This window comes from Mustela nivalis (assembly GCF_964662115.1).
Source record: "Mustela nivalis genome assembly, chromosome: 7".
Lineage (NCBI taxonomy): Eukaryota > Metazoa > Chordata > Mammalia > Carnivora > Mustelidae > Mustela > Mustela nivalis.
This window is the reverse complement of record NC_139026.1, coordinates 116463782-116487272: the sequence shown is the minus strand read 5'-3', so window position 1 is coordinate 116487272 and position 23491 is coordinate 116463782. Positions and strand designations below refer to the sequence as shown.

General features: G+C 39.7%; 1 protein-coding gene across 5 annotated transcripts in view; it reads left to right on the top strand.

Moving 5' to 3' along the window:
• CCNY (cyclin Y) overlaps window positions 1–23491 on the top strand; it is a 305603-nt gene that overhangs the window by 101658 nt on the left and 180454 nt on the right. The window contains exon 2 of one of the 5 annotated variants that reach the window (XM_082739758.1): window positions 15838–15937. The exons of 3 other annotated variants lie outside the window; for them this stretch is intronic. In XM_082739758.1, coding sequence (XP_082595884.1) covers window positions 15910–15937 — 28 coding nt within the window. In that variant the 5' untranslated portion in view covers window positions 15838–15909. Of the gene's footprint in view, window positions 1–15837; window positions 15938–23491 lie in introns of those variants that run through there. One more of the 5 variants, XM_082739757.1, reaches the window with a different exon arrangement.

The window sequence follows — 23491 nt, the reverse complement described above, 5'->3', positions numbered from 1 at the left end:
ATACATTAGCCTACTGTCTTATAATTATTACCGTTTAAAAAAACTTCTTTGGGGCACCAGGGTGGCCCAATTGGTTAAGCCTCTGCCTTCAGCTCAGGGATCCTGGGATGGAGCCCCATGTCTGGGTTCCCTGTTCAGCGGGGAGTCTGCTTCTCTCTCTCTCTCTCTCTGCTTCTGTGTGTGCGCGCTTTCTCTCTCAAATAAATAAAACCTTAAAAAAATTACCAAAAAAATCTTCTTTTACAAATTGAGGTCTTTACCAAAGCAAAGGCTGCATTAATCTGGGGAATGGTTCCAAGAGACAGTTGAGCGCTTGTTGAAATGTGGATTTTTTTTTTTTTTTTAAATTTTAGAGAGAGAAAGAGCGTGTACACAGGGACTGTGAGGGGAAGAGGGAGAGAGAGAGAATCTCAAGCAGGCTCCATGTCTAGTGTGGAGCCCTACACAGAGTTCAGTCTCATGACCCTGAGATCATAATCTGAGCTGAAATCCAAATGCTTAACTGGCTGAGCCACCCACGAATTCCAACGTGTGGAAATTTTTTGTGAGTTCTCCTAGTGCTGGTATAAATTCCAAGTACACAATGTATATGCTTGTGAGACTAGCCAGTTAGGACATGTTTAATAGTCACCTTAAATGTATTTTGCATCATGTTGAAATTCAGGCATTAATGCTTTGGAAGTTGGAAAATTCCAAATATAGGTGAAAGATTTTTTATCACTGGGCTTCATACTTGAGAGTCAGTTCTGTCTCAAACTTAACTGGTAATGTTTATTGAGCTGGTGAGGTTTATGGAGTATAAATAAGATATGTTATCTTTCCTGGAGGACATGGATTATTTTTCTGGAGGGCATTTGAAATTGAAAGCAAAAGTAACATAAATTTGATACTCAACTAGAAAAGAAAAAATAGATATTTACACATATATGTTTATCTGTCTTCATGATGTAAAGCCTTGGGTAGTATCAATGGTTGATACTGCAGTGTTAGTATCTTAAGGTCAAAAGAAACCCTAGGTTAATTTCTTCTGTGCTTAACAGATAAGGAGACATTTTTGTGCTTCCTACTACCAATTGAATAAATTATAAACTCCACAGAGTAAAAGCCACAGAAGAATAAATAACCAGAGCTAAAATGGTTTCTGATTTGTATGCGGTTACTGTCAGGATTAGCTGCCATAGGGTTACCTGTTGTAAATTGAGATCTTTTTCAACTTCCTTGGCTTCTGAGTTGTCAGTTCTCTTTTGCCCCCATTAATTTTTGTATGTTAGAGATTTCCAGGGGCACCTCGGTGGCTCAGTCATCAAGCGTCTGCCTTTGGCTCAGGTCACAATCCCAGGGTTTCAGAATCGAGTCCCACATCAGGCTCCTGGCTCAGTGGACCTCTCCCATTTCCCATGCTTGTATTCCCTCTCTTGCTGTCTCTTGTCTCTGTCTCTGTCTCTCTCTCTGTGTTAAATAAGTAAATAAAATCTTTTTTTTTTTTTTTTTAAAGATCTTATTTGTTTGACACAGAGAGAGAGAGTACAGGTAGGCAGAGTGGCAGGCAGAGGGAGAGGGAGAAGCAGGCTCCCCGCTGAGCAGAGAGCCTGATGCAGGGCTTGAACCCAGGACCCTGGGATCATGACCTGAGCTGAAGGCAGATGCTTAACCGACTGAGCCACCCAGCTGCCCCAATAAATAAAATCTTAAAAAGAAAAGAAATTTCCAGTTAAGTATAATATTAGATAAAAAATAATTATTAATCTAAATAAAATATTTAGTAGTATTAATATTAGTTAGAAAATTGTATTCTGCCTGTATGAGGTATTAACCTTTGGAGAGGCTGAGTGAAAAGTATAATATGGGAACTCTGAAATTTTATAGTTCTTCTGTAATCTGAAAATTCTCTCAAAATAAGTTAAAAGTGATATAGTTATATAAGTTTATATAATAAACATATTAAATAATAAGTTAAAAATGATTAGATTGATTTATCAGCTACAGAATTATTAGTGTATCACAAAACTGGATAGAAGACATTTGTTTGTCTGTTGTAGGGAATGGGAAGAGATTGAGATCCTTGTTCATGTTCATTGACCTGAAAAATTTAAGAGTTGATGTATCTCAGGAGGATGAAGATGCTGTGTTAGAGTGTTTAGTAAATGCATTCCTTATTCTTTCTCATTTTCTGTGTCTGTATGTGCAGATACATGCAAAGATACTAATTTGTGTACATATGTGCACAAAGTGCATCTCAGTGAGCTCACTGGCTTTCTAAAAATAATAACTTCCTTTTAGCTTGTTACACATATGTTTTCTTGATGATATGCTTTTTGAAAATAAATTAGATTCTTTTATTTTGCAAAAAGCAGGATGTGATTCATATACAAGTTGAGTGATCAAATGCTTTAATACTGATTTGGATCTAAATTTAAGAAATGAGGGGTTTTTGTTTGTTTGTTTTTGAAATGAGCGGAATTCATTCCCAAGAACAGTGAGGAAGTCTTTTGTGCAGTGGATATACCATTGGACTAAGGTTAACATTTGTAGGTTTCAGCGTCAGAGGATTTCAGTCAGATGCATACTTTATGTTATTAGTTTATGTTTAAGTTATTGCTGACATCTCTGTTAACAGATGAGTGTTTGTGGTTTTCCAGCAGTTGCTCTAGAGGCCGGGTGACAGCTTCGTGTGGACACCAGCCTTGAAGATTAGGCTGCATGCATTTCCATTCTTTATTAGTTAAGTCCTGTTTTATCTTCTTTGAGCCTACCCTTTTTTTCCGTTCTAGGGCAGTGCCCTCCAGGAGAGTTTCTGATGGTGGAAGTGTTCCATATCTGCGCTGTCTAATATGGTAGCCACTGGCCACATGTGGCTATTAAGTACTTGAAATGTGGGTAGTGTAACCGAGGAATTGAATTTTAGGTTTTTTTTTTTTTTTTTTTTTTTAAATTTTAAAGAATCTAAATGTAGATAGCCATACATGGCTCATGACTGTTGTTGGATAGCACAGGTCTCGGGCTGTTGTTGCTAGTTCCTTGCTGTCATTGCTAGTTCCTTGAGAGATGTGCTTTAAATGCCAGTGTAAGTGTGATGGAAGGGAATGGACAGAGACATTCAGAGGGTAACTGAATTGTCCATTGCTCAATACAAAATCTCCACTAAAAGGGTTTCAGCTGACTTGCTATGGAAACAGTGTTACTTGTTTCCTTGCCCTTGTTTCCTTACCTTGCCTGAGAGGTACCTTTTGGGGACCATTATAAAACTTCAGTTTTTTCTCTTTAACTTTTCCATGTAAATAAACATACTTCTGTCTCATCATTTTCAGTCAGTGTATGGTATTCTGTTTTATGATTCTGCCATCCTTTATTTATCTAATCATCTTTTATATTGTGGACAATTTTTATTTTTCATAAAATTCTTAGAAGACATTAGAAGACTTAATGTTTTGGGTTTACATCTTTGTTCCTTAGGAAATTCTTAGGATTAGCATTTGTAAGTCAGAGGGTAGTAGGTATATATTTAGATTTTTGTTTTGTTTAATGTACATTGCTAAAGTGCTGTCTGTTGCCACCTGCTCTCACCTTCCCCACAAGTTGTGCAGTTTGCCCTCTAAACTGGCATTTGTGAAAGGTGGTTCATCTGGATGAGAAACATTTTAGGGATTTTATGTTTACACAAAGGTACCTTTAAGGTAGCATCCACATATTCATAAATCTTTTGTCTATTTTTTCTGCTTCATTCAGGGCAATAATAAAGTGACCCTGAATTCTTGGGTTGATGTTGGGGTGATATCTTTAAAGGGGCCTCCGTGGAGTGAGGCTGAAGCTCATTTGGCTGGTCTGTTGCGAGCCATTGCCAACATTCTCTCTGCCTGGGGCTCTGTACATGCTCTCTGTTGCGTCACTTAATAGAGAAACCTGGTTCCTGGGACAGCAAGTCTGGAGCCCTGCAGCCCTCTCTTCATGGGCTGAGGTACATGGCTCAGTGTTGTTGCCTGGGGCGCCAGTGCTGCTGCCTTCTCCCATACCAGAGGCCCACCTCAGCACGATAGTGTGGTGTTTGTGAGGCTGGCACATCTTCTGCTGGAGTTAGCCAAATGGCTGGTCATTGCTTCCAGTCTGGCTTTGAAAAACAGATGCTTATTTTACATTTGGGACAAAAGGGGACCTTTTTTCTTTCACACTTTTGGTTAGGATGTGCTCTTATCTTTGTTTTGAGAAAGGTCTCAAGTTCAGAGCTTCTTGAAAGAAAGTGGTCTGTGTTATTTTTTTAATCTTTATTTTTAAAAACTGTTTTTTTGGAGCAGTTTCAGTTTACAGCAAAAATGAGGAGAAAGTACAGGGATTTCTCCTATAGCCCATGGGCCCCCCAACCCCCCAAGCATAGCCTCCCCCATTATCAGAATCCCCCACCAGTGTGGTACGTTTGTTACAGTTGGTGAGCCTGTGGTGATGTAGCATAATCACCAGAGACCATTGTTTACCTCAGAGTCCGCTCTTGGTGTTCTATCTATATTCTATGGGTTTGGACACATGTACAATGATGGCATGTATCCATCAGTATACAGAATATTTTCACTGCCCTAAAATCCTCTGTGTGCCTTCTATTTGTTCCTCCCTTCCATCCCAACTCCTGGCAGCCACTCATCTTGTTACTGTTTCCATAATTTGGCCTTTTCCAGAGTATCATATGGTTGGAATCACACAATGTATAGCCTTTTCAGATTGGTTTGAAGGGAGGGAAAAATTATTTTCTATCCATTAAGTTCTTCCAGCTGGACTGAGAATTAAATTTACATGAGACAGATTAATAGGAGAAATAAGCAAAGTTTTATTACATGTGCACAGAGGCACAGTAAGGAACTTGAGAAAGAAATGACCGAGGTAGGCAATTTTTATACTTTCAGACAAAGGGACAATAAATCTGCAAGGAATTGACAGGACAAAGAAAGCTTGACTTTAGGAGTGTCTGTTAGTAAGGAATTCTAAACAGAATTTGGGCTGGGGTACTAAATTTGTAAAAAGTATGTGTTGTTTATATAGCATTCTGGACTCTAAATTTCCCATCTCTGGTGATAAGGATGTCTCTTTAGCTCCTGGTATGGGGGGGGGGTAGCTTTTTTTCTTCTTCTTTTTTAGGATTTTATTTATTTATTTGAGAGAGAGGGAGACCGAGCACAAGTGAAGGGGGAGGGGCTAAGGAACAGGGAGAAGCAGACTCCCTGCTGAGTGGGGAGCCCAATATGGGACTTGATGGGGGGCTTGATGTGGAGCTGAGTGTGGGGTTTGATGTGGGGCTTGATCCCAGGACCCTGGGATCGTGACTTGGGCTGAGGGCAAATGCTTAACTGACTGAGCCATCCAGGTGCCTTGAGGATAGCTTTTCCTTGGAAGATTTAGTTCTTGCTTTTAGGGCGATGGAGGAGCGTCTGAATATCATTCTTAGGTAGGAGGTCTCTTTAGTCCTTTTTATTCAGAATAATCAGTGTGCCAGAGTGGCACATTTTGAAGCAGCCTGCCCTTGGATATGCATTCAACTTTCCTCCATAGCTTTCCATGGCTGATGGCTCATTTCTTTTGAGTGCTGAATAATAGTCCATCTTCTGAATGTATCACTATTTATCCATTCACCTACTGAGGGACTTCGCGGTTACTTCCAGGTTTTGGCATTTATGAATAGAAAGTGCTGTAAACATCTGCAAGCAAGTTTTTGTGTGGACATAAGTTTTCAGCTCCTTAGAGTAAATACAAGGAATGTGATTGCTGGATTATGGTAAAAATATCTTCAGCTTTGTAAGAAAACACCTAATTGTCTTCCAAAGTACCAGTTTGCACTCCCACTATTCTGTTAATAGTGAGAGTTCCTATTGTTCTACATCCTGGCCAGCATTTGGTATTGCTACTTTTTGTATTTTGGCCATTTTATTGGGTAGTGGTAGTGTGTGGTGGTATCTCGATTTAATTTGCATTTCCCTGATGACGTATGGTGTGGAACATCTTTTCATATGCTTATTTACTTGAATTATTTTAAATAATAATTTTGGAATTGTGGTGGAAATGGACCTATACTGAAACAGCCTGGGACAGTGCATGGTTACTAGCAGGGAGATGAAATCCTCATACTTTAGAATTCATGATGAAAGATCTTTTCTTTTAATAAGTACTGAACATATGAAAATGTAATGGGCTGTATATAGATGGGAGTAATAGTACTTGCTCATTAAGGAATAGAAAGTTTATGTGGGAAATAAGATTTACAGTTACAAAATAAGAAATCATTATTTTTATGAAACGGTGGAAGAGATGAATGGATTAATGTTTATTGAGAACCTGTTGAGTGCTGTGCTTCATACTCATTACTGAGTTTGATATAGCCATAGAGGAAAGTCGGGGGTACTGACAGGAACTGTTGTGTGAGTATTGCAGGCCGCATGATCCACATTGGGGGAGGACTACCATGGGTACAGTCAGGAGGAGGAGGCGGGCTCAGTTGGGACCTTGGAGCACTAAGTGGAATTTTTTTTTTTTTTTACTAAGTGGAATTTTGATGAAAGGGAGAGAATGAGGTTTCTGAGGCATGGAGGGTGGTATGTAGAAGGCTTGCCTCTCAGTTCTGTGAGGGCAGAGCCCACGCCCCTCCTGTTCACCACTGTACCCCAGAATCCAGCACAGTGCTGGCACTAGGAGATGCTCAGCAGAAAGTAATGGACTAAGTGATAGGTGGTAGATGCCCGGTAATTCTTTTTCAAATAAAGTGGATTTGCAGTGAGCGTTTCAGAGAGCAATTCTGGCACCGTAAAAGGCTCATACAGGAGTTAAGAGAGAAGACTGGAGAGGTTGTCTGAGGCCTCATGGAAGGGAAGGGAATTTCAGCTTTATTCTTTGGTAGTAAAGAGTGTTTTTTCTTAGCAGGGGAATGATGGGATGATTGAGTTTTTAGGGGATTCATTGGATATCAGTGAGTAGGTTATGTTGGAGGGGGAATTAAATAAAGAGGGAAATCAGAATTCCTGTCTGGAGACAGGGATATTTTTCAGTGTCATTACCTTTAAAATTATTGAAAGGCAGGAAGACCCAAGGGTCAGGAGCTGGGTCTCTTCAGTTGGGCTTAAGGTTGGCTAGCTGTGAGAACCTGGGCCTGTTACTTAACTTCCTTCAGCCTCAACTTCTTTTTCTGTAAAATGGGGATAATAAGAATATTTATATCATAGAATTGTTTTAGAGATAAAATGAAAGAAAAGGTAAAGTACTTGGTACAAAGAAAACAGTAGATACCAGTTATTAGTGATATTGCTAGGTAAAGATCATTTCTTATGAGATATGGGCTTAAATTTTAAAATTTAAAATTTTATGGATTTTACAGAGTAAAACAAATACCTTAAAACGTGGGACAGTTTAGACATCTCTGGAATGCAGTCCTGAAAGAGACTGGCTTCACAGAGGTGGCCTCTCCTAGAGACATCACATGCTGTTTGTCAGAGTGCATCTTCCCTCATGAGCAGTATGAGGTGGGCAGAGTTGTTAGGACATACCTGTATAAATGTCTCTTTTCCCTGGACATTTTTACAGCTCTGCAATTTAAACAACATTTTCCTAAACCAGAAAAAGGCATGTCTCAATTACCAGAAGTTAAAAATTTCATTGACCAAAACCTACTCTCAGGGGACTTCTAATTTTGTCTATCCTCATATACCGCTCCCTCCCCCCACAATAGCCCCCCTTTTAACATCTTTATTTTATTTTATTTTTTCAGTGTTCTAAGATTGTTTATGCACCACACCCAGTGTTCCATGTAATATGTGCCCTCCTTAGTACCCACCACCAGGCTCATTCGTCCCCTGACCCCCCCCCCCAAATCCCCAGTTTGTTTCTCAGAGTCTGCAGTCTCTCATGCTTTATCTCATGCTTTATTTCCCCCAATTCACTTTTCCTTTCCTTCTCTAATGTCCTCCATGTTATTCCTTATACTCCACAAGTAAGTGAAACCATGTGATAATTGACTCTCTGCTTGACTTATTTCACTCAGCATAATCTCTTTCAGTCCCATCCATGTTGATACAAAAGTTGGGTAACATCCTTTCTGATGGAGACATAATACTCCATTGTATATACGGACCATATCTTCTTTATCCATTCGTCCATTGAAGAGCATCTTGGCTCTTTCCCACAGTTTGGCAATTGTGGCTATTGCTGCTATGTACATTGGGGTACAGATGGTCCTTCTTTTCACTACATTTGTCTTTGGGGTAAATACTCAGTAGTGCCATTGCAGGGTAATAGGTAGCTCTATTTTTAATTTTTTTTAAAGATTTTATTTATTTATTTGACAAAGAGAGATCACAAGTAGGCAGAGAGGCAGGCCGAGAGAGAGGGAGAAGCAGGCTCACTGCTGAGCAGAGAGCACGATGTGAGGCTCGATCCCAGGACCCTGAGATCATGACCTGTGCTGAAGGCAGAGGCTTAACCCACTGAACTACCCAGGTGCCCCTATTTTTAATTTTTTGAGGAATCTCCACACTGTTTTCAAAAGTGGCTGCACCAACTTGCATTCCCACCAACCGTGTAAGAGGGTTCCCCTTTCTTCACATCCTCTCCGACACCTGATGTTTCCTGTCTTGTTAATTTTGGCCATTCTAACTGGTGTAAGGTGGTATCTCAATGTGGTTTTGATTTGAATTTCCTTGATGACTAATGATGATGAACACCTTTTCATGTGTCTGTTAGCCATTTGTATGTCTTCTTTGGAGAAGTGTCTGTTCATGTCTTCTGCCCATTTTTGGACATGGTTATCTGTTTTTTTTTTTGGGTGTTGAGTTTGAGGAGTTCTTTATAGATCTTGGATATCAGCCCTTTGTCTGTAGTGTCGTTTGCGAATATCTTCTCCCATTCTGTGGTTTGCCTCTTTGTTTTGTTGACTGTTTCCTTTGCTGTGCTGAAGCTTTTTATCATGATGAAGTCCCAAAAGTTCATTTTTAGTTTTATTTCCTTTGCTTCTGGAGACGTGTCTTGAAAGAAGTTGCTGTGGCCGATGTTGAAGAGGATGCTGCCTATGTTCTCCTTTAGGATTTTGATAGATTGCTGCCTCATGTTGAGGTCTTTTATCCATTTCGAGTATGGTGTGAGAGAATGGCCAGGTTTCATTCTTCTATACATTGCTGTCCAATTTTTCCAGCACCATTTCACAATACCCTTTTTAAAACCTGGCAGTATAGATGCTGGTTTAAAATGCTTGGTTAATACTCAGATAGAAGGGCATTAGTTACTTATTTTTGTATCAATATGAGGAAATGGGTAAAATCATTCGAAGAGTGATTTAGGTGAACATGCTAAAGGAACTCATGCTAGAGGAAAGTACAAATGGATAGAACCTGGAATTGAACACAGATGAGGCTGCTGAATGAGTCCTTTTGCTAGAGGTCATTATGACAAAGATGCGCGCTGCTCATTCGGGAAGGCACCTCTGTAGTGGAAAAATACCTAACCAGAAACCAGGAGACCTGGTACAGTATTCATTCAGTCTTTAGATGCATGACCTTGGGTGAGTCTTGTCAGTGTTCTGGGGTTCAAGCTTTCATCCTCATCTCTAGCCCTGATTTGTAGAAACTACTCTGCTTCAAAAGTGGGATAATCATAGTCTTTTCCTATTTACAGAAAAGAGCTTTTTTTTTTTTTAAGATTTTATTTATTTATTTGACAAAGAGAAATTACAAGTACACTGAGAGGCAGGCAGAGAGAGAGAGAAGGAAGCAGGGTCCCTGCTGAGCAGAGAGCCTGATGCGGGACTCGATCCCAGGACCCTGAGATCATGACCTGAGCCGAAGGCAGCGGCTTAACCCACTGAGCCACCCAGGCGCCTCAGAAAAGAGCTTTTAAAATTGAATGGCTATGCTATTATTCTGAGTTTTATATAAAATTTTCCGGAGGTTTTTTTTTTTTTTTTTTGCTTCCCTCCATCTCTACTAGGTGTTCATCAATATGCACTTATTATTTTCATGGATGTGGTAGATTAGGGTCATCATTTTATACTCTGTTCAGCTGTCATAGTTCTGCCATTCCCAGGTTTGTGGTAGAACTGTCTCAGGACATATCATCATTTTATGGTGTTTTCAGAGTGCTTCCCAGAGGTGGAGCTCAGACTGCTGCAGACTGGCCCTGTGGGCGGGTGCAGGCTTGCTGCAGGCACTGGGAGTGCCCTTCTTGGTTGGCATTAAAGAAGATTTTTGATGGAGAGTCATAAGATGATAGATTTTAGATTCTCTGAGGGACCTCAGAGATCATCTTACTGGACTCTCCTTAATCAAGGCTCAGAGTTATCTGAGGTCATAAGGCTGGCCTCAATGAGCAGATCTCTGGACTGCAAGCTGGTGTGCTTTCCATTACTGAATTCCGAGATCTTATCACTGTTTGTATTCAGAAATCATTCAGTGTTCTACTTTTTGAGTATACAGGACGGAATGGTGGTAGCTTGACTGTTATCTTGAGGAATTTCCTGCTGATCTGACATCATGGAAATCTGTCCAGTTTGCCTTGTGGAAGTTGTCCAGTGCTAAACTTATAAAAAGCAATCTGGACTAATAAATTATCAGGCAGGAATGGCCTTGCAGTGTATTATGGACAAGATTAGTAAAGAGTGTTTTAGGTACTGGTGCTGTGTTGATGACTTCCATGTGGGTATCAGTGGGATAGAGGGACAAAGCAGGACAAATGAGCCTTGACAGAGAACCTTCCTGTGACCTTGGGCTCATCAGCTCTGAATTTCATCTCTCCAGAAGCACTGGCCAAATTATTAAGTGCATGAACATTGTTTGGTGTCAGGGGTAGGTTTGTTGTTAATCGTATTTGCAAAGCAAAGGGTAAAAGGCTCAACAGAGTTTAGGAAAGCTGTGGTCTCTGGCAAGACTTAAACAGACTGTATTAGTAGTCACTGGAAACTTGGAATTCTTGCTTTCAGAAAACACAAAGGAGATCAATTGTTTATGGGAAAGAATTATGAAAATATATATTAAGAGAATAATTTCTTGGCTTAACGTATGCGTTTGAGAAAACTGTTCCATTGGGTTTTCCCCTGTTGAGTTCATTTTGCCTGAGATTTTCATAGGATTTTTATTATTGTGCTGAACTAACACTTAGGTAAGCAGAAGGTATATAAACATTTGCAACTGAAATGTGTTTCTGAGATTAAGTCTACTAATGTACAATCACATGTGTGAGTATTTCATAAATTGGACCTCAGAGAAATCAGTATTTTTTTGGGAAAGATTTTATTTATTTATTTAAGAGAGTGAGTGAGAGAGAGCATGAGTGGGGGGAGGAACAGAGGGAGATGGAGAAGCAGACTCCTCATCGAACAAGGAGCCGGATGTGGGGCTAGATCCTGGGACTCCAGTATCGTGACCTGAGCTGAAGACAGATGCTTAACCGACTGAGCCACCCAGAGGCTCCCAAAATAAATATTTTTGTTAGGTTAGAGGTGACCAAATACCATAGAGACTGCATTTGAATTCAGACTTGTGTAACTTCAAATTTTGCAGACCACCTTTAAGAATGTTTTAAAATGTGACCTATACACTTATATACATTAGACTTACCTAAAAATACAGATTTCTAAATCAGAATTTATAGGCATGGGACTGGTGAATATGTTTTCAGTAAATTGCCCAGATGATTTGCCCTTTACCTTATACTCATTGAGGCCTCACAAATCAATCCCAGGATTTCACAGGTGAGGGTATTAGAGGGGAAGTGAGCTTTGTTGCCCCATATATTCTTTCGAGATTTATATTTGCTGTGTACCTGGCTAGGTATGAAGACTAAATCGAACACTGTAAGTATAAACTTAGCTAATTATAGACCTTGGATGATAATGATTCAGAGTCTTCTGCTCTGTTGTTATTGCTGTGCAGTTATTCCAGAGACTTGGTCGGGTAATGGGAAGTACTTACTTCATACTTTCCCCATTACTACTTTCCTATCTAATCTTGGATAGAAGTCTGTTCATTGTTGATTGTCTCTTCATAGCTTATTTCACTTACTGTTTTATGTGGTTTAAAAAAAGAGGCTGGATTTCTTTTCTTACCTTGCCTGCTTGGCTTGTGTGTTCCTTCAAAACAGGGGCTGAGGGACGCCTGGGTGGCTCGGTTGGTTAAGCAGCTGCCTTCGGCTCAGGTCATGATCCCAGCGTTCTGGGATCGAGTCCCACATCGGGCTCTTTGCTCCGCAGGGAGCCTGCTTCTCCCTCTGACTCTGCCTTCCACTCTGTCTGCCTATGCTCGCTCTCGCTCACTCTCTCTCTGACAAATAAATAAATAAAATCTTAAAAAAAAAAAAAAAAAACAGGGGCTGAACGTGGGTGGTGGCGGTAGTCCCATTGCACAGCCCTGTGCAAGGACACGGGAGGAAGGTGATACCTGTTAGGGACTGGCTGATTGATGAGGGGGGACCTGGACAGCTGATAACTCTTTGTTCATTCAGCTCAGACTCTCACAGGCCTCCCCTTCCTATTTCCACTATTGTCGCATTAGTTCCTATTTTTATTTCTCAAGGCTTAACTGGGTGGTTATCCTTGCCTTTTTTTTTTTTTTTTTTGCTTCTAAATCTATCCTTCACAGTCTTGCGAGGCTAATTTTCTGCAGACATTTCTTCGAACAAGTCACTTCCCTCCTCAGCAGCCTTCACTGACCCTTACTGGCACGTGATGCCCTCTGCAGTCTGCCTTTCTAAAGTCTTTTCCTGCCCTATTCAAACTAAGTCTGTACCAGACTTGACAGGTGTTTTCATCCTCCTCACAGTTTGAAGTTTGGGACTTGGGCTTAGGAGGATCAAGATAGGGCAGATATGTATTATTCCTATGGCACTGGCCATAGGCCTTGGGAATTCAATACCCATGTTTGGAAGGCAGGTGGAAGAAGGAGAAACAGGAAAGGATGACCAGTTAGGACAGGAACCATGAGAGGCAGCCACAAAAGTCAAAGGAGGAAAACTTCAAGATGAAGAGGGTGATAAACAGAATTGAATGTTCAGGCAAGTTGGTGAAGGCTGAGTAAATTCCATTGCATTCAGTGGGCTATTAATGGTACTGTGGTGTGTTTCTTAAAGATTTAAGTGGGAGCAGAAGCTTCTACATTAAAGGCAACAAAGGATGCAGCAATGAGGACAGATTGGTGTGATTTGAAAGTGAAAAGGTATGTGTTGTTATTTTTTTTTCCCCAAATGGCAGATGCTTATTTTTTTTTGAAGGCCCAGAGGAAGGAGCCAGCATAGAAGAAAAGATTCAGAGTAATTTCAAGAGCCAAGCCAGAAGAGGAGGCAAGGGATGGGATCCTCCCCGAGTTAAGGAGTCCCTTAACTCTGACAGTGGGGAAGGAGGAGAGGATGGGAGGCAGAAGGGAGCACTGCATTCAGATTGCTTCATTTTTATCTGTCATGTAGAAGAGGAATTTCACATGTTAACAGTGTGCATGGGGTAGTTTGAATTGATTCTATGAAGGTGAATTTTTGCAAAAGTCTGTCTTGTGTATCTTCTCTTCACAAGCCTTAGACAACTCACCCTGAGTCTCTGGGATAAGCTCCAGTGCCTTCCAGGGCATGTGAGAGCCTTGAACTGTGTCTCCAATCCATCTCTTAGGCCATTTCTCTCCCTGTGTGCCTTCACAGACTCTATTCCATTTGTCATTCCCTGAACTATCCCTGGCTTATTTGCCAATGTGCCTTTGCTCACATTGGTTCCTGCTTTTGCCAGGAATTGCTCTTTCCTGCTCTGCCTTCCTCCTTTGTGTTTCATTATAGTTAATTATCTGTGTATCTCAGCTCATAGAGAATTGAAACACACTGCTTAAAATTAAGGTTGTTTTTATTTTTGCTTTTATTTTTTTTGCTGGGTTATACACTGGAAGGATTTTCAAACCCAGGGGTAATCTTAAATATACTAAAATGTAATAAAATATAAGTGTCAGTGGACATGCCTGATTTGGGCCAACTTGAGTTTGAATTCTGGCTCTGTTTCTCACAGGATATGGTCTGGAGTGGTTACATCCTATCACTTTGTGAATTTACAAAGTAAGGATAACGAAACCTACTTTTTAGGGAGGTGGAGCCTAGGCTTGGTATGTAATAAGTGCTCAGTAGACCTCATTATAGTTGTTAATAATGGATTCCTTGCTTCACAACATTGTTTGGTTGACTATCTGATAGATGATAAAGGGTAGAGCCATGTGAATTAGTGTCCTCCCCCCATTATGTTAAGTGAAAGTCTGGTGTATTCTACTTTGTACTTCTACTCCAGTGCTGATGTGTCTACTGAAATGGGTATAGTAAAGAGGAAGTGCATGCCTCTTTATGACTATATTGATCTGCTTTCTGAAGTACCCCACACAAATGACAGTTTCATTTTTTTTCATGGTGACTGAGTAGAAGGAAATATTTATTCTAAGAAACTAGTACATGTGTGGTTGATAGTGTCATTTTGTACAGCTTTTTTGATTGACAACTAGTTTGGAATAGCATATGATTAGATGTTCATAATATTTATAGCAAGCATAGCAGTATACAGCTTATACAATTAAAGTTTACCAATTACAGTCCTTCTGCTTACAGAACTCAACAAATGATTTATTTTTTGGCTCTTTCCTTTTCAGAGCAAATGCTGAGGCTTTGAGGTTTTAGTAGGGCAGCTGTGTGAAGTGTATATGTTATAAAGCTTATGAAACCAGAGATGGAATATTACCATGGGGTTAATTTTTCTTATTAATTTTTAAGGCACTTGGCATTGTTCCTGGATAGCTGATCCTTCAGTTTCTCAGTAGGAATACAGATGTCTCCTAACAGAGAAACAGGAAAAGAAGCTTGACACAGCAATATAAACGTTTTAACAGAGCATTCACTCTGTTGATCTCCATAGCCAGTCACAGGGAGTTTTCTCTGTCATCTTTCTTTGTGATAAGTGATAAGTGTGTGCACATTAATTTTTAGTGCTATAAATATGTCTTGTGACATAGAGCCCAGTGATGAATGATGCTTTCAAACCAAGAGATGGTGGTTACAGGTGCTCTTTCATTATTGAGCCGATTGAAAGTATGCTGTGGATTGGTGATGCAGCTTTGATCTTGGCAAACTGTTCCATGGTTTGTCATATATGCATTCTGACACAATTTATATTCATGTCATGTTAGAGGCCCTAATGTATGTGTCTGGAAAATGGGTAAAATGCCAAAGATAATGCTGACAAAAAGGAGGGAAAAGTGGTCATTGCCAACACTTTGAAATTTCATTGCAGTTTCTTTGGAAGAAATTTGGATTGTTAAAAACAGGATGCAAAACAGACAAAAGCACATGTCATTTGTTAGGAAGTGGTACTAAGTAGGTACTCTGATGCTTGTCAGTTGACCGAAACAAGGGCTTAAGAATAAGCGTTCAAACTGTAAGAAAGGAAGTTGAAAAACTCAAAGGGAAGGGTGTGGACAGATGAGTGCTTCTTATGGAATGGGGTGGGGAGTGGGGGATTGGAGTTGGGGAGGGTGGGAAAGGGATTTAAACTGCATTAGTTTTCTGTTACTGCCATACAAATTACCACAAATTTAGTGACCTATACCAACACAAATTTGTTACTTCACAGTGCTGTAGCATGGGAGGTTCTTCTGGGCCTCAGGGTGCAAAAGTCATCCTGCAGGAGGGCTGTGTTTCTTTTTAGAAGCTCTGGGGGGAGAATCCGTATCCTTGCCTTTTCCTCCTTCTGGAAGTTGCTCACTTTCATTGGCTGTAATGCCCCTTTCCCCATCTCTAAATCCAGCCACAGTGGGTTGAGTCCTTCTCACATCTCATCACTCTGATTTCCCCTTCTGCTTCCCTTTTCTCTTTCAGGGATCATGGCCATTACATTGGACCCATCTGTAATGTGTAGAATACTCTCCCTATTTTAAATTTTGCTGATTAATGACTTTATTCCCTACTGCCATGAAAGGTAATATATTCCTAAGTTCTGGGAATTAGGACATGGATATCTTTGGGGGTCATTACGATGCAATTTTGTTTTGTACTTCTTTTCTAGTTAAAATTTATAAAAGGAAAATTTGCTTTGAGTTTGTGTTACTGTAAAGCGCATTCATAATTCTGCGATTGTGCTCCTAAGGTCACTAGTTTTCAGTAATCTAAATATCGAGACATACTACTTACATTTTGGTGGGGTACTGAAATTCAGGGGAATCTAATGTCTCCAAAAATCATCTAAGACTTGGTTTAAATGTAGTTAGGTCTTAGTTTTTGCTGCTTCACAAGTGTAACAAATACTGTAGAACTTCAGTTAAGGAGAATATATCCTAGGAATTCTGGAGTACCACTGAAAGTTATAAGCATTTGAGAGAAAGTGTATTTGTAGGTGAAGAAACAAGTTCTCAGACTGTTACAGTGCATGGAGAAGAGTTTAATAAGGGCAGAAAGTTAAGTGCCTTGTTTGCCTGCTGTTATATAGAAGTGAGTCTGTTATGGAAAGCTAAGGAGCACAGCAGAAACACTAGGAGAAAAAGAAACACTAAAGACCAAAGTAAAAGAGATAGGAGAGAATAGAGAGAATTGAGTGGTGGGGCAATTAATGGTGTTAGCACCACAGTCAACAATGGCAGAGAACTGCCCCATTTTTGGGTTTGGGCTGAGCAGCAGAAAAACTGTTACCTATACTATATCTCAGAAGCTCAAAGAGGTGATTTTTGGATCTGTCTTTCTGAGTCTGAGCTGTGGTACATAATGGCCTTATTGAGGAATGTCTGTTATCTCAGTATTCCCTCAGCCCAGTAGTCCTCAAACATTTATGTCTCAGGACCCCATTTACAGTGTTAAGAATTATTGAAACCCTCATACGTTGTGGCAGAAATATAAAATGGTACAGTCACTATGGAAAACAGTTTGGTGGTTTCTCAAAAAGCTAAACATAGAGTTATCCAATGACCCAGCCATTCAATTCCTAGGTATATGCTGAAGAGAACTGAAAACATGTGTTAAACACGGTTTTCCATTGTGGTGGTGCCAGTTTCCAGCCCCACCAACAGTACTCAGAGGTTCCTTTTCTTCCACATCCTTGCCTGCATTTGTTATCTCTCGTCTTTTTGATGCTGGCCATTCTGACAGGCATGAGGTGTTATCTCATGGTGGTTTTGACTTGCATTTTCCAGTGATTAGTGATGCTGAGCATATTTTCATGTGCTGGCCATTTGTATATCTTTGGAAAAATGTCTCACATCTCATCACTCTGTCTCACATCTCATCGATTTATGTCCTTTGCCCATTTTTCAGTTGGATTGTTATTATTATTATTATTTTAAAATAGATTTTATTTATTTATTTGACAGAGATCGCAAGTAGGCAGAGAGGCAGGTGGGGGGTGGAGTGGCGGGGAGAAGCAAGCTCCCTGCTGAGCAGAGATCCTGATGTGGGGCTCCATCCCAGGACCCTGGGATCATGACCTGAGCTGAAGGCAGATGCTTAGCCCACTGAGCCACCCAGGCACCCTGGATTGTTATTATTATTAGCTCTTGGGTTCTTTATATATTTTGGATATTAGGCCTTTATCAGATATATGATATGCAAATATTTTATCCCATTCTGTAGGTTGACTTTTCATTTTGTTGATCTTTTTTTATTTGTTTTTGCTGTGCAGAAACTTTTTAGTTAAAAATAAATAGTCCCATTTATTTATTTTTGTTTGTCCTTTAGTATTATATATAAAAAAGATCATTGCCAAGGCACATGTTGAAGAGCATTTTTCCAGTGTTTTCTGCTAGGAGTTTTATAGTTTCAGGTCTTATTAAGTCTTTAATCCATTTAGAGTTAATTTTCATGAGTGGTGTTTGCTAGGGGTCTGGTTTTATTCTTTTACGTGTAAATTTCAAGTTATTCGGTCCCCACGTATTTAAGAGATTGTCTTTTCTCCATTGAGTATTCCAAACTCCATTGTCAGGTATTTGTTGACCATGTACACATGGGTTTATTTTCATGCTCTTGATTTTGTTCCACTGCCCTGTGTATGTTTTTGTCAGCTTATAGCTTTAGAATACAGCTTAAAATCAGGATGTGTGGTATCTCCTGTTTTGTTGTTCTTTCTGAGAATTGCTTTGACTTTTTGGGATCTTTTGTGGTTCCAAATTTTAGGATTGTTCTTTCAGGAAGAAATGCCATTATACTCTTGATAGGCATTGTGCTGAATCTATAGATGGCTTTGAATAGTAGAGATATTTCAACAATATTAATTCTTCCAATTCATGAACATGGGATATCTTTCCAATTATATGTGCCTCCTTTGATTTATTTCATCAGTGTTTTGTAATTTTCAGTGTAGAGATCTTTCACTTCCTTGGTTAAATTAATTCCTAAGTATTTTGTTTTTGATACCATTTAGATGGGATTGTCTATATTTCTTTTTCAGATAATTTATTGTTAGTGTTTAGAAACTGCTGATTTTTGTTTAAGTTTTATCCTGTAACTTTACTGAATTCATTGATTATATCTAGCATGTTTTTTTTTTTTTTTTTTTTTTTGTAGAGTCTTCAGGATTTTTTTGTATATAAAATCATGTCATTGGCATATAGAACCAGTTTTACTTTTCCCTTTCTAATTCTTCTGCTTTTATTTCTTGTTCTTTCCCAATTACTCTGGCTAGGACTTCCAGTATTATGTTGAATAGGAGTGGTGAGAATGGGTACCATTGTCTTTTATCTGATCTTGGAGGAAACTCTTTCAACCTTTCACTATTGAATATAATGTTAGCTATGGGATTGGAATATTTTTCTTTCTTTTTTTCTTTTTAAAAATTTTCCCTTCATGTTCCTTTTTTTTAAAATATAAATTTTAGGTAGTTAACATAGAGTATAATATTGGTTTCTGGAGTAGAATTCGGTGATTCATCACTTACGTTTAGTATCCAGTGTTCATCATAACACGTGCGCTACTTAATACCCATCATCCCTCTAGCCCTTTCCCCACACATCCCTCCATCATCCCTCAGTTTGTTCTCTGTCGTTAAAAGTCTCTTATGGCTTGTCCCCCCCCCCCCATCTGTTTTCTTTCTTAAATTCCACGTAAATTCCACGTATGACTGAGCTCATATGGTATTTATCTTTCTCTGACTTAATTTCACTTAGCATAGTACCCTCTAGATCCATCCATATCATTGCAAGAAGTCATGTTTTCATTTTTTTTGATGGTTGAATACTATTCCGTTGTGTGTGTGTATGTGTGTGTATATATGCACACATCACATTTTCGTTACCTATTCATCAGTCAGTGGACATTTGGGCTCTCTCCACATCCTCACCAAGACCTGTTGTTTCTTGTGTTGTTTGTTGTTGCTTTTAGCCATTCTGAGAGGTGTGAGGTGGCATCTCATCATGGTTTCGATTTGTATTTCCCTGAAGATGAGTGATGTTTCACTCATCATGTTTCTATTAGCCATCTGGATGTCTTCTTTGGAAAAATGTCTTTTCATATCTTCTACCCATTTCTTAACTGGGTTATTTATTTTTTTTTTGGGTGGTGAGTTTGGTAAGTTTGTTGTAGATTTTGAATATTAACCCTTTATCGGATATGTCATTTGCAAATACCTTTTCCCATTCTGTAGGCTGCCTTTTAGTTTTGGTAATTGTTTCTTTTGCAGTGGAGAAGCTTTTTATGTTGATGAATTCCCAATAGTTATTTTTGCGTTTGTTTTCTTACCTGTGGTGATGTGTCTAGCAGGAAGTTGCTGCAGTGGGGGTCAAAGAGGTTGCTACCTGTGTTCTCTTTTAGGATTTTGATGGTTTCCTATCTCACATTAATGTCTTCCACCCATTTTGAATTTATTTTTGTGTGCGGTGTAAGAATGTGGTCTAATTTCATTCTTCTGCATGTTGCTGCCCAGATTTCCTAATACCATTTGTTGAAGAGCTTGTCTTCTTTCCATTGAACATTCTTTCCCACTCTGTCAAAGATTAGTTGACCATAGAGTTGTGGTTCCATTTCTGGGCTCTCTGTTCTGTTCCATTGATCTCTGTGTCTGTTTTTGTGTGAGTACCATACTGTCTTGATGACCACAGCTTTGTAATAGAGCTTGAGATAGGGAATTGTGATGCCTCCTGTTTTGTTTTTCTTTCTCAGAATTGCTTTGGATATTTGGTATCTTTTGTGGTTCTATATAAATTTTAGATTTGCTTGTTGTAGAACTGTGAAAAATGCTGGTGATATTTTGATAGGGGTTGCATTGAATGTGTAGATTGCTTTGGGTAGTATAGATATTTAAAAAAAAATTTATTTGAGAGAGGGAACGAGCGGGTGTACATGTGTGTGCCCATGGGGGGAGGGGCAGCGGGAGAGAATCTCAAGCAGACTCCTTGCTGATTGTGGAGCCGGACATGGGGCTTTGTCCCATGACCCATGAGATAATGACCTGGGAAGAAACTAACAGCCAGACACTTAAACTGAGCCAACCCAGGTGCCCCAGTAGTATAGACATTTTAACAATGTTTGTTCTTCTGATCCATGAGCCTGGAATGCTTTTCCATTTCTTTGTGCCCTCTTTAATTTCTTTCATAAGTGTTCTGTAGTTTTTGGAGTATACATCTTTTACTTCTTTACCATTGTCTTTTCTCTGAACTTGGAGGAAAACCTTTCAACCTTTCACCATTGAATATAATGTTAGCTGTGGGATTGGAGCATTTTTCTTTTCTTTCTTCCTTTTTTTTTTTTCTTTCTTTTTTTTTTTAAGATTTTATTTGTTTATTTGACAGAGATCACAAGTAGGCAGAGAGGCAGGCGGTGGGGGGGGGGGGTGGGAAGCAGGCTCTCTGCTGAGCAGAGAGCTCGTTGTGGGGCTTGATTTCAGGACCCTGAGATCATGACCCAAGTGAAGGCAGAGGCTGAACCCACTGAGCCACCCAGGAGTCCTGGGAGCATTTTTCTTATAGTCTTTTTTATATAATGTGTATATTCTTTGATACTGTATCAAAACTTGACAGGTGGTAGTTTACTGAAGATTAGTTGTAGTGCAGAATCTGAAACCATTTGTTCTCTTAAATTAAAATTTATTAATCAAGCTTGTACCTGAGGTGGATGTTTTACCCAAGCAAGATTTTGTAACACCATGCTTGTATCATTTGGAAAATACTGGTTTACTAAGTTATGTAGATCTTCCTAATGTTGACATATTTCGTCTATTTAAAATTACATTTGATTCAACACTGATCTAATCAGAAAAGTGTTTTAATTATTGGGAAATTTTAAGGTTGTTTGTGATGGTAGGAGTTTTCCAGAGTTCTGACTTTGGGGGAAAGCACAGATTTTATCACTGGCCTTAAGAATTTGAAGTAATTCAAGGCTTCCTTTATCAAATATTTTCTCAGAAATTAACAGATATGCGAGCCTCAATAGCCAGAGTTTATCATTTGTTCTTTGAGGTTAGAATGATATTCTATGAAAAAAGTGACTAGGTTAGCTTAGAACCCAAACAGTTACTTAGGTGCTTTTCCTCAAGATGACCATTGAAATACTTTCCATTTCATCACATAGAATATTAAAAAGATACTTACTCAAGGCTAGAACTTTAATAAAGTTAATAATTTTTACTGCTTCATTTAAGGGCATTCTTAAGTGAAACAGCTTGTCCCCCCCCCCCCCCCCTTCTGTGAGTGGGTGATTTGAAGAATAGAGTATAGTGGCACAGTGTAGTGTCTCTACCTGGCTCTGTGAAAGGTGCCAGCAGATTTGCTCCCCATCGCATTTGCATGATTACTGCAGTGAAAAGGCAAAACAAAGTCTTAGTATTACAATGCAAGTAGTTTTGACCTTGCAGAACCCCTGAAAGTTTCTTGGGGACCCCCCGGGGATTCAGAAACCACATTAGGAGAACTGCTGGACTAGCATGTAATAGATGTTAAGTATATATATCCAACTGATACTGTCTTGTATTATTTTACGTCTGTTGTCTTTGGTCCAGGCTCTTATCTTTCATCCTAAGTACTGGACAAAGTATCCCAGAGGGATTAGGACATTGATAAATGTGAGATTAGTGAATGAACTCCTGTGGGTTAGGATTGGAAGGAGGGCATGTTAAATATAAATACTTGTTTTGCTGGATGCTAAGGTGGAAGAGACTGCTTTACTGGATGTAGCGATCACCGTTTGGTGATTTCTTTCTTTCTTTTTTTTTTTTTTAAAGATTTTTTATTTATTTATTTGACAGAGAGAGATCACAAGCAGGCAGAGAGGCAGGCAGAGAGAGAGGAGGAAGCAGGCTCCTTGCTGAGCAGAGACCCCAAAGCAGGGCTCTGAGATCATGACCTGAGCCGAAGGCAGTGGCTTAACCAACTGAGCCACCCAGGTGCCCCCGTTTTGTGATTTCTTGATAACTTTGATGTTGAAGGACGCCAGATAACTGAAGAATTTGCATATTTGACTTCTGGCAGTTTTCCTAGCTGTCAGATGTTCTTCCCCCCGCCAAAGATTTTATTTATTTATTTGAGAGAGAAAGGGAGGGGGGAGGAGGAGCAGAGGGAGAGGGACAAACAGACTGTATGCTGAATGCAGAGCCTGACACAGGGTTTGATCCTACGACCCTGAGATCGTGACCTGAGCCAAAATCAAGAGTCAAGATACTTAACTGACTGAGCCAGCCAAGCGCCCCCTGTCAGGTGTTTATGTGAGTAATGTTTGAGCCCATGAAGATGTCTGAGGCAGGCAGAGTGATTGTGTACTTTTCAACAGTCAGTCCTTTCCAGGAGTTGGCGCCCTTGTTCATTTGGATGAGTAGACAGAATGCAGATGCTAATGCAGTGCAGGTACTGGCTGAGCTCTGTACCGTGTCACAGCTGGGGCAGCTAGAACATGAGGAAGCTGAGTAGTACTTTGGCCCCAAACAACTTGTGCCAAAGCTGGGAACAGGTTTTACCTGGAACATTTTAATATTAAGACCTGGCTTTTCAACACTTTAAATAGTGTTTTTTGTTTGTTTCATTTGGTGACAAAATGTTCATGAGTATTGAAGCAATTACCTTAAAGAGCTGGAAGAGCTTTTTGCCACTTTATCCCAACTCTGCTATTTGGATAAAACTAACCTGGAGAGGTGACTCTTGTCATATTTAGATTTTTCAAAATGGATATCTGCTTGGCTTTTGAGTTTTTCCTTATTGCAGATCTTGTTTTAAGTGGGAGAAGTTGCTTTCCTCCTTTTGTGAGTGGATTCTCTGTGGTGTGCCAAAATAACTGTCTTCCTCCAAAGGGCTCAGGAGTTGGAAGGGGACTTCAGATGTTGGCCTCGGTGTGGGTGATAAGACATGTGATCTTCAGTGTTTTACTACATTAGAGAAGAGATTTTTGCCTGGTGTTAATCCATGTCCTAACCTAGGACCTTAACTTCCTGGAAGGGCTTGCCTAGAGTCCTCTCTGGTTGCTTCTTATGCTAAGTATGGTGTATGTGTCATAAGAAGGGTTATTAGGAGGGTTTTTTGTTTTGTTTTTGTTTTAGTGGACTAGTAGCTCCCAAAAAGAGCCTTTAGAG